Raw genomic sequence first — 12,304 nt, 5'->3', positions numbered from 1 at the left:
ACATTAGTACAAGTCTGAAACTTATTTATTTTTTTTGATCACCATACCACTACACTTTATACTTTGTGCACTTTTTCTGGTAAGGTATGTTCCAAACAAATGCTTTCAATGACTAATGCTATCATTTTCTCATTCTTGCTGGAACATGTATTTACATCAATATTCTCAGACACTTAACAAAATTTTCAAAATTTTATGTTACCTTCATTAAGTAATACTGACAGAGATGCCAACATGATGTTAGAGCACAAAAACTATTAGGGAGGTTAATCTGACACATAGTCCACATTGGCATTAAGTACATTTTGTGTGTGGAGAGGGGGGGGGGGGGGGGGAGAGGGAGGAGGAGGAGGAGGAGGAGGAGGAGAGAGAGAGAGAGAGAGTGCTTTAATGACTGAATAATTTAGCAAATAAGATGACCAAAGCAAGTTTATGTGGCTGTTGAACTATGTGTATTGTCAGAAAGACCCATCACATGCTGAAAATGTCGTCTGCCATCCAGGTACATCATTGCCTCTGAAACAAAAATAATGCACAAATCTCATAAAATGCAATATTTCAGGTAAGTATTATTAAACTACATGTTGTTTCAAATTCAAAACTGACTGTAAATATTGAAGAAAAAACATCAACACCCGTAGTAAAGTTCAAATTAAAAACAAGCCTCAGAAAGTTAATAAAGTTGTTAAGTACTAGTATGGATGGCACTGATACTATAGTATTTCAATTTATTGCATCATTAGTATTCATCGATCCTTGCCCCTTCACAAGAAATTGGCTGCACACAAACATTTCAATTCTACTTTTTCTATGTCATCTCTTGGCTTCAACTAACTTTCACAAAATTATATAATTGTTATTTTTTAGTTGACATCACAACTGGCAACACAGATGCTTCTTTTTCTTTCAAATTCCAAGGCATCCTATAAGAACACATCTGAAGGCATGTGAAGTAACTTTCATATCAAGTGTACTTTGATTATCAACAAAGAAAATACATTCCTAGAATGAATCTGCAATCATTGTGAAGTTTTACAAATAACACTGTTTAGATCTCCTAATGGTTTTTTAAAAAATTACATTTTTCTAACATGTTTCACCTACTAATTTCATCAGACCCTATAGTTAAAAACGAAAGTCAGCAGCAATAAAAATATCACCCACCAAACTTAGAACTTCTGAAACAAAAGTTCAGTAAATCTTATGCCAAGGCAAGGTATCAGCTACCAACTTGGCTCAAAAAGCATAAACTTGACAGTTGTTGATTTGCTGGCATATACATAATATTTCTTACATTCTTTTGTTTTTTATTACTAGGTCTGATTATGGCTGTATCCGAAGCATGTTATGAAATAACCTAATAAATAAAAAATTATGGTGCAGTATTATTTGTAAAAATAAAACTTTTGGTTACTTTATATAAGTCTTTCTGAAAATGGTTAATCTAATGGTTATAAAATTACTAAATACCCTTGAAGCTTTATTCAGTTTCTGAAGAGTGAAAATATGTAGGGTTTCATTGGCAAAGATTCCCAGCTTAATTATGCACCTCTTGAATGAATGGCATACATCATAACCTACAAGAAATTCCTCTTAAACACAAAAAATATTTTTTAATGAACAAAAGCATTATCAAGACTATCATGTCCCATGTTGTTGCCTTCAAAAGTAGGCACGTAAGTATATGAATGAACTGTGTTACTTTACTGAGTAGAGACTGTGGGGTTAGGTGAGAAATTGCTGCTAAGGACACAGAAAGGTGTGAAAACAAGCAGCAAACAAAAAATTAGAACCAGAACATTAACAGGGCGGAAAGCAAAGCAATTGCATAACTTAACACATGTCTAATTTAACTTTCTTGTAACCTTTCTACTGCACTTAACGTTTTTTGGGCATAGTATTTTGTTGTTACTTGTTTGATTTTAAGCTCCAGTCATATTCGTATCATCTTTCGCTTTCTACTTACCTTCTTTTAGAGGTATATGTTTGTCCATTTGAGAGTATCCTATTCTATTCTAGGTGAGGTTGCCACTCACTGCTGTTGCGATGGCTATATGTGTGTGTGTGTGTGTGTGTGTGTGTTTACATTTGATGAAGGACTGTATGATAGCTAATAGTATCGAACAGTCACTTCTGAATGTGCCTCTCTGCTGTTCAACACCACTGCTACATGGTGGGTAGCAATCTATCCTAATTAATATTATTGTTATTTTTCTTTTTTATATTTTCCTTGCATTATGTTTATGTGCATTACATTGTGTATCATTTCATTATGGCATGGTAAGTAACGCCCCTTTATGTATTGTAGTTAATAATATACGAGAGGCGTTTGAAAAGTCCATGCAAAGTCTGAGAGATGGCACCACCAGCACGTATCGAGGTCATGTTTAGTTAGTAGCATCTCTGGAAAGAACGCACACCAAGTTTTAGCCATATTGGTCTATTTCTTTGTGTTTTCATTCGTGTAAATCAAGGAAGTCGAGTGATTGTCAAAAAATGAACGAAAGAGAATTTCGTGTGGTGATTAAACATTACTTTATGAGAGGCAAAACGCCTCAGGGGACTAAAGAGAAGCTTGATAAACATTATGGTGACTCTGCACCATCGGTTAGAACAGTTTATAAGTGGTTTCAAAATTTTCGGAGTGGCCATATGGGCACAAGTGATGCTGAACGTTCTGGACACCCTGTGGAGGTTACGACTCCAGAAATCATTGATAAAATCCATGATATGGTGATGGATGACAGAAGAGTTAAGGTGCGTGAGACTGATAGTGCTGTGGGCATCTCGAATGAACAGGTACATAATATTTTGCATAAACATTTGGACATGAGAAAGCTATCCGCAAGATGGGTTCCGCGATTGCTCACGCTTGACCAAAAATGGAATTGTGTGAAGTGCTGCAAGAGTGGTTTGCAGCTGTTCAGGAAGAATCTGCAGGACTTTAAGCATCGTTTTGTCACTGTGGATGAAACATGGATACATTACTATACTCCTGAGACCAAACAACAATCTAAACAATGGGTTACCAAGGGAAAATCTGCACCAAAAAAGGGGAAACCATTCCTTTGGCCGGAAAGGTTATGGCGACTGTCTTTTGGGATTCGCAAGGGATAATCCTCATTGACTATCTGGAAAAAGTTAAAACTATTACAGGTGCATATTATTCATCATTACTGGACAGTTTGAAAAACGACCTGCAAGAATAACGCTGGTGATTAGACCGCAAAAAAGTCCTTTTCCATCATGACAATGCACCATACACACCTCAGCAGTTGTGGTCGCAAAATTATTGGAAATAGGAATAGGATTCCTACTCGTTTCACATCCCCCCTATTCTCCAGACTTGATTCCCTCGGACTACTATTTGTTCCCCAATGAAGAAATGGCTGGCGGGACAAAGATTTTATTCAAATGAGGAGGTGATTGCACCAACTAATAGCTATTTTGCAGACTTGGACAATTCCTATTATTCGGAAGGGATCAACAAATTAGTATAGTGTTGGTCGAAGTGTATAAGTCTAAAAGGGGACTATGTCAAAAAATAAAAAAGGTTTACCCCAAACACGTACGTAGTTGTTATTTTTGCATGGACTTTTCAAACGCTTCTTGTATGATCTAACAACGTAACAATGACCACTTCTTCTTATTGATGAAGCCATTTTCCTATTCTTCTGCCCTTCCCCATTTCCTGAATGCACTTTAATTAATGATTACAAAATAAGCCTATAGGAGTAAAAGACAATCGAAGTTATCTGTGTCCGACTGGATTTATAAATGTCCAAATTAGACATATCCAGTAGTCCTTTTATAGTGAGAATACTTACCCTGATAGGATTTTGGAATTATCTGTGGCACTTCTTCAGGCATTTCATACGTGTAATGAAACACATTAGTTGTATTTTGCTGCCCTCCACGAGGGTCAAACACTTCTGCATAAACTGTTATCTGCACATAATTGCATTCTGTATATGTAACCTGGAAGAATGATTAATTTTTATTTTTGGTACAATAATGTGGTACATAAATTAGATGAAAATAAAAGCATAAATTAGATGAAGATGAAAGCAAGGTCGGAGGGGGAGGGAGGGAGGAGAGAAAGGGAGAGCATTATGGGATGGGAGAAAATGGGATGTGAACTATACTATGTACAATCTGTGTATTTTAATATAGAGCAACATTTTCTGAAAACCCTGAATACCTTTAAATTGTCCTTCTTCAATACATCAAGAGAAAACAATGGAGCAAACAATTGCATTATCCTGTCAAAATTGTTGAACCACAGTTTCAGTGTGAGAGAAGAAGCACTATTAAAATAATATTTAGTTACTGATACAAATATATGACAATTAGTTAGTAAAACAACTGTGTTTTATGCATATTTAATATAAGAAAAAATGATGATGGACAACAACCATAAAAACTTCAGGAAATGCCTTAAGTGACAATTAGTATGTGTCCAAAAGTTGGATAGCAGAGAACTTTCATTGTTCCATATAATAACAAGGATGTTTCACTGCACTTAAATGAAAGCAAGAAGTAATAAAATATCGCAACAGTAATATACAGTTGTAGCAAATCAGCAGTGTCAGAGAACTGTCAATTTCGTCAACATTAACTGTTACATCAAGTGCCAGTACACATTATCAGATAGCTACTATAAGCCTGAAATCTTATGTCTGCTCATTCTAATAAGCAAATTTGAATTAAAATAGCTTTCTGTGACTTCTGTTAAACACCAAACAAAAGAGAAATTTCCTAAATTGGTAGGAACGTGAGCAACCCTATCGAAGATTGTGTCGCCAACCCCAGTGGGAAACAGATTCAGAACAGATGGGGGTAGGAGTAATGGTTCTCTGAAGTACAGGAGGTTGGGCTATGGACAGATAACCCACACCCGGAAAAAAGTCTTATTACGATATCTCACGAAATACTGCCAGACAGGCCCCAAGGCAAAGACATGGAAAAGTAACAAGAACATGATAATTGGATCATGGAATGTACTGGTATTATATGGAACTGGAACCCTTGGAAGCCTAAATAGTGGAAACATACAAGGTGGGTATCATGAGCTTGCAAGAGATAAGATGGACTGGACAGTGTACCTTCCAAAGACAGTAGTGTACTATGTACTACAGAGGCCACAATAGTGAACGCATTTTTGGTGTGAGATTTATAGTCAGTCATAGTACTGTACAACTAGTGATAGGATTTAAAGCAATAAGTCAAAGGATATATTACATGTGATTAAAGAGAAATTCTTTAACTACAGTATCCTAAATGCACATGCCCCTACTGAGGAGAAGACAGCAGAAGAGGAGACCTTCTATGAGGAGCTGGAGCAAGCTTATCAACAGTTTCCAAAAAGTGATATAAAAATGGTGATAGGAGATATTAATGCTACTGGACGGTAGGAGCAGGTCTTTTCCCCTACCGCTGGGGAAATACAGCCTCAATAAAGAGAGTAATGACAATGGACTCTGCTTGATAAATTTTACTTAACAGTTTCTAGCATGTGGGTCCAGCATAAGAATATACATAAAATGATCTGAGTGTCACCAGACAACAATATATGGAACCTAACTGATCATATATTAATAGCTACCAGGCATTGCTCTGATGTGCTCGACTGCCATAGTTTCATATGTGCTTAATATGGACATTGATCATTACCTCCTCATAGCAAAAATCAGACAGCATGTCAAATGCACATAAAGTTAAAGGAGAAAGACGAAATCAGTATAATATCTCAGAACATAAGGACCTAAGGAAAGCTGAACACCTAGATTTTAATTAGGAAACTAGATTGACAGGAATCGTGCACAACTTTAGCCAAAACGTATAAGAGCAGTGGAATGCAACCAGAAATTAAATACAGGGTGCTGCAGAGGGAGTGATTGGTATGGAACAATAGACCAGAAGGAATGAATTGTATGATGAATAGTGTGAGGAGTTAAGACACTTGCAGATCATTGAAACACTTACTAAACTCAATAACCTTAGAAAGGAATTCCATCCAGAAACAACAGCAGTATAGGGGGAAAAAGGTAAACTATAGCATCACAGGAAGGAGTGTTACATTGTTGGGCAGAATACTTTAAAGAATTATTATAATTGGGGAATGCTGAAGCACTGGAACTAACTGAAGACCAAGAAATGGAAGAAGAGGAAAATGGGATGCCCTTGATTCAAGAGATTTGGCTTCCATTAAAGAAATTAGCCAATAATCAGTCACCTGGCAGTGACAACATGCCAGCTGAACTTATTAAATGGAGAACATCTAGTTAGATACATGCATGCCCAGATCTCAGATATAGGGACGCAAAAAGTTATCCCATATGATTGGAATATCGGCATAATATGTGCTATACATAAGAAAGGGGACATCCTGGAATGTATGAACTGTCGGGGAACTACATTGTTGAACACAATACATAAAATATTTTCCTCTCTACTTTGAATCAATGAAAAAACCTTTTGCAGAAAAAGCAGCTGGGAGATATCAGAAAGGCTTTAGATCTGGCAAATTAACTATTGACAAAATATCCACCTTGAGGCAGATATTGGGAAAAAAAGGGAATACAATATAGAAACACATCATACATACATACATTGAATTTAAAGCAGATATGAATCCATAAGAAGAAATAAACTTATTGAAGCCATGAACGAATTGGGCACACCATAACATGTAATATGCCTTGTAAGTTTGACTAAGGGAAAATCTGTATATAAAGTATGGATACAAGGAAATTTAACACCAAAATTTTGAAACTAACTGTGGACTTAGGCAAGAGGATGCACTTTCACATATGCTTTTCAACATGTCACTAGAGAAGGTAATAAGGACAGCTCAAATCAACACAACAGGTGCAATATGCAATAGAATGGCGTAGGTACTGACCCATGCAGATGATGTGGATATTATTGCAAGAACAGAATCACTTGCACCGGCACTGTATCAATAAAACCAAATACATACAAATAATATGGCCAGAACTAAAATGCAATGTTAGAAATTGACTAGGTGCAAACAGAATCTGTTAGTGAATTTGCCTATCTGGGAATACTGGCAACATCCCAGATTGTTAATAGTATGGAAATAAAGTGGCACATCGACATCCACAGTGATCACAAAGATTCGCACCATCAAGATTGAAGGCTTAGGAGTTCCAAACCATGCTGGACATTCAGCTAGGTATCCAATTTTAACGGTTGCATATAGGATCATATTGGCGTAATTGGGTGATGAGAACTGATGGAATGTGATGGCATTCACCTGAATGTGAAACAGCCTCTTGTGGAGCTTATTGTGAAATTGGCTATCCTTTAATTTGTAGCTGTGGATAGGGCAATATCTTTTATAGGCATGGAAAAAAACTAACATCCAGATGCTGAATTTGTCCATAGGTGGTATGAATTATAGTGTCACACACTTTTTAGGGGGCATAGTGTGCTCTAAAGGAGTTAATAAACAGACCAGGAATCAAGCAAAAGCAAGTTATTTTGAATGGCTATTTACCAAAAGCAGTGCTTATACCATAGTTGTAGTTCTCTTAAGCCCACTTTACCACTCTTCCTTGCTGTGATGTAAATATTCACCTACTGCTCTCGCAAGATCTCGCACATGATAAGAACAGTAGCGGAAAGAGCACCTCCAACTTCTCACAGCACAATAAATAACTTTTCAGCCAATTTACCATCCAGATGAAGGACAGTTGACATAGTTGTACATGAATGCATTAAGGCATTGATGTTAGCTGATCTTGATACAACTTCTTAGTACCTCTAATTCCCAGTGTTCCTTTCATCTGTATTTCCTCTTCAAATCCTGATTAGTTGGAGTTGAAAACAAATTCATTACTGAATGATGGGATAAGTTTGTTTACCTCACCTGCAGATGTTCAGGCCGATTTCGCAGTTTGCTATGCATCATCAAGTTGACGCTTTGTTTGGAATTTCGTTATCTTATGTCTTCAAATTTTGTTGCACTGTTTGAAGTTATTTAACCATCCACTGCTTCTCTTGAAGTCACTATAATCTATACCATGTGTGATTTGGTCTGTGTGACAGTCTGTGACTATGAAGCACATCCTGTCAACTGTACCACGCATTCTTGAAACGCGCAAACACCAGATTTTGTAACAAGTGCACCTTGTCCTTCCTTGAATACACATAGTTCTTCTCATGCGCTACACAGTCATACTGCTGTGAACTTATTCGAAATCTGTTTGTAAATTTTTTTTTACTGTGCTGCAGATGACCTTCTATGTACGTAATTATGTTTGGTATTCCTCGGATACCAATGGTCCTTTACTATGTGTCACTGGAGATGGGATTTGTGACTCGCTGTCTGACAAGGATGATGAACTACATGACTCAACACCTGTTTCAGTATCACTTTCAATTTTTAAGCATATATCGTCGTCATTGTACTCCTCATGTACATTGTCTGCACAGTCAAGTGTATATGACACCACACATTCCACTGCCTCATTGTGAAACACTAATATTTCATCTGCCACTTCTTTCTCACTCTGCAAAATTTCTTGGATTCCTCTCTGAGGATTGTCACCTTCGGCAACTGTTGTTGTAGATATAATGCAATGTTTGTCTTATTTATAATTGCCATTGTTCTGCTTTGTATTAACACCACTAGTCCTGCAGCACTGTTGTGAGTCACTCGTCAACTAAGCAGTTCAACTATGCACTGTAGCCTCATGCTGTGCTCATCATTGGATACCTCCAGTCTCGCCCCCTGTTGCCATTAGCAGCCAATGTAGTGGTTGTATGATAGACAATATCTGGGGCACTGAATGGTGTACACATCATTAGCCTTCTGCAATCTTGCATAGGTTTCTTGCAAGGCTTTGATCTTGGATGACATACAGGAAGACTTCAAATTATTGGTGTCAGAGGATGGAGCCACAAGACACTGGACAGGGACGAATGGAATGACGTTCTAGAACAGGCCGAGGCCCTTCAAGGGCCATAGAGCCAGGAAGAAGAAGAAGAAGAATGTAGAAACTAGATTTAAGTTTTTAAAGTGTTGTATAATTACATACATACCAAGGAGTTCATTCGAAGAAGTGACCCAACATCAACTGGCTTGTGGAAACTGATGTCACTTATGTGACACAATCTGGGGCGAAATTTGCTGAAATAAAGAAGTGGTATAATTGTGTGGTGGTACTATTACTATGTAAATAATTAAATAAAGAAATCCTCTGAATGCATGTGGTTTATACTTGTGAATTATTGGACCTACCTTCAAACTCTTGCAAGCCATAAAATAACTAAACAATAGTATTTTGTTCAAACAGTTGTAATTTCTCATTCACAAAGTTCTCTATCCCTAGAAATTCAATTGCCACTGGATATGTTTCACTGATTAATCCATAAATCCCAACATGAAGAAGAGCCTTCAGGTGTATGGAATGAGTCAAATTATATGTTAACTGACAGAAGCAGCCACTTTAGGCTACCTATGGAACATATACTAAAAAACAAATACAATTAATGCTAAATCACACACATTTATAATTATGGGACTTACTTCTAGAATAGCTTGTAAGCAAAACATCAATTACTTTTATAAATGGCACTGCTGTTCCTCTTACACTACTCAGATGCTATTTTTATTCACAAATACTCAAAAACTAAGCATTTATGTAATTTTCACATAACACTATGAGCCAGTCAAGATTTCTTATTATGAGCCAGTCAAGATTTCTTATTATGAGCCAGTCAAGATTTCTTATTATGGGCATCTGTGGTAACTGTAATTGACTGCATGGATTCAAAATATCCTGATAAATTATAGGAGTATTTAATAAAGTATGGTTTCATTTAAGTTTTGAATATTAAGGATTTCCAATTTCCTGTCTCATTCCCTCCAGCAACTTGTTATAGACTCCTTCACCAGTATGTAAATCTCCTTCCTGGTCCAAGTCTAGTAAGCGTAGACTACATGGAAATTGTTGTTGTGGTCATACAATGTAGGCTTTCACAGCCGATATTGTCTTCACTTACAACTTCCGAGCTGATAGGCTGTGGTCGATGTATAAAACTTGGACATTTCGTTTCCGACTGTGGGAGACATCCTCTGTGGCAAAGTGCCAAACTGCAGAGAGAACTCCAGGAAACACTGACGATACAGGCAGTACAGAAGGATAGGCAGTACAGAGGGCGCCACTGTCCAGCAAGTGGTGTTGACTATGAGACTGTCTCTGGTAATGTCAGCATTCTCAATTAAATGTAATCGATTGTCACGCTTCCAGTGCAAACGCTGACATCCAAATTTTATCAAGTTTAACGCCTTCCCCTTTCCTGTTAAAATTATTATGGTGTTTATCAATCTCTATAGCCTCTCAATAAAAGCGCACATAATAATGAGGTTTTAGATATGACACTTGTCTCACAGCATTTTATCTCATGATTACCTTCCTGGTAAATATGTTCTGCTATGGCTGATTTATCTGTGTGACCCAGGTGGCAGATCCTCTTATGTTCAACAAGATGGGTGTTAACACTTCTCTTTGTGGTACCGATATAAACCTGTCCCCAACTACAAGGAGTTTTATATAACCTGGTGTAGCCAAAGGATGTCGTGCATCTTTTGCCGACCTTAAATATTCTTTCATTTTTCCTGGTGGGTCTGAAAATAGTTTCCACCCTATACTTGATTAACACTTTTCCAATGCGATCTGTGACCTTACTAATGAGCAGAAGAAAAACCTTGCCGTTGGGCAACTGTTGTTCATCGTTGCTCCTGATTCTCTGCCTAGAGCGAGGTGCTTGATGTATCTCTCTGCTAGAATAGCCATTCTTCACAAAAGTCGACTGTAGATGTTCAATCTCATCATTTAAATAAACAGGTTCACACATTTTGTACGCCTTGTCTACCAAGGTTTTTATTATAGCTCTTTTTTGTCTATGTTGGTGGTTTGAATCTTTATGCAGATAAAGATCAGTGGCATTTCTATACACCATATGGCCCACCGTTCTGCCCCGTTGTTTAATCACACACACACACACACAGTACATTGATTTTCGGATTAATGCTGTTTAGATGTGTCAGGAAGGCATTCATCTCCACTGCTACATGTGTCCACATTATGAAAGTGTCATTGACACAGCGATACCATTTGGTTGGTCTCTTACTGGCAGTCTGCAATGCCCGTTGCTCAAAAGTCTCCATAAACAAGTTAGCCACCACAGGACTGAGAGGACTGCCCATAGCCACTCCGTCCATCTGTTCATAAGAGTCACTATTATATTGAAAGCAGGTTATGATGAGGCAGTGTCGGAATAATGCCACAATATCGGTAGGAAAAATATCCACTATGCATGAAACAGCTTCGTTTACCAGAATCATAGTAAATAGCGACACAATATGAAAACTAATGAGGATATCTGGGCCAACACTCATTTTCCTTAACTTGTCAATGAAATGAGCTGAATTTTTAATATGACTGTCATTCCTACCAACATAAGGTGTCTAGCTAACTAGTGGGTGGGAAAGCCTACTATGCTGACAATTGACCTCAAAGGAACCTCAGGTTTATGCATTTTGGGTAATCCCTGGAGTCTAGGTGGGTATTCTTCTGTTTTACAAAGCAGCTTCTTATCATCGAAGGAGAATGAAGATGTTTTCACCAGTCGATTGGTTATTTTTAAAATTTTCATAGGCGGATCCTTCTGAAGTTTTATGTAGTTGGAGGGAACCAAAATATCATTGATCTTTCCATGATAGTCCTCACTCTTCAATATAACGGTGGAATTACCCTTATCTGCAGTAAGAACAATAATGTTTTTATCTGCGTTGATGTCACTCAGCGCCTTCCTTTGTGCCTGTGACAAATTATTGTTAGGTGGCTTATATGTAAGTAAAATCCTAGCTGTTTCCATCGTAATTACATCAGCAGACTGCTGTGGAAGTTGATGGATACCTGCCTCAATATTTGCTACATTATCCTCCGTGGGTACATTTTGTACTTATTGTTACATGAAGTATTCTATTTTTTATTTAATATGTAATAATTACAATATTGTGGTTGTGAAATTCACAATTTATCTAACTCTTATTATCTCATACTCTTATTATCAACCACAAAAAACAATTAGGGAGTATATGTATGGACATCTAAAAAATTTTACTCTTTCATAAACATATTCACAGGGCACTTTTGAGTCTTGTTTTTCCTAAAATAAACAAAGCTAAATTGAATAGAAGCAAGGACAAGGAATGGATAATTACTAAGATTTACATATCTTTTGCTAGGAAGAGAGAGTCCACCTTATT

The 12,304-nt window shown here is 37.2% G+C and overlaps 1 protein-coding gene across 1 annotated transcript in view; it reads right to left on the bottom strand.

Moving 5' to 3' along the window:
• Positions 1–366: 366 nt before the first annotated feature.
• Positions 367–12,304, bottom strand: part of LOC126236405 (acyl-coenzyme A thioesterase 9, mitochondrial-like) — an 85,966-nt gene continuing 74,028 nt past the window's right edge. The window contains exons 9-11 of the mRNA XM_049945698.1: positions 9,070–9,157; positions 3,828–3,978; positions 367–516 (exon numbers count right to left, since the gene is read on the bottom strand). Coding sequence (XP_049801655.1) covers positions 431–516; positions 3,828–3,978; positions 9,070–9,157 — 325 coding nt within the window. The 3' untranslated portion in view covers positions 367–430. The remainder of the gene's footprint in view (positions 517–3,827; positions 3,979–9,069; positions 9,158–12,304) is intronic.

The sequence above is a fragment of the Schistocerca nitens genome, chromosome 2 (genome assembly GCF_023898315.1).
Source record: "Schistocerca nitens isolate TAMUIC-IGC-003100 chromosome 2, iqSchNite1.1, whole genome shotgun sequence".
In the NCBI taxonomy this organism is placed as follows: Eukaryota; Metazoa; Arthropoda; class Insecta; order Orthoptera; family Acrididae; genus Schistocerca; species Schistocerca nitens.
The sequence above is the reverse complement of the archived record's forward strand: the minus strand, read 5'-3'. Positions and strand labels throughout refer to the sequence as shown.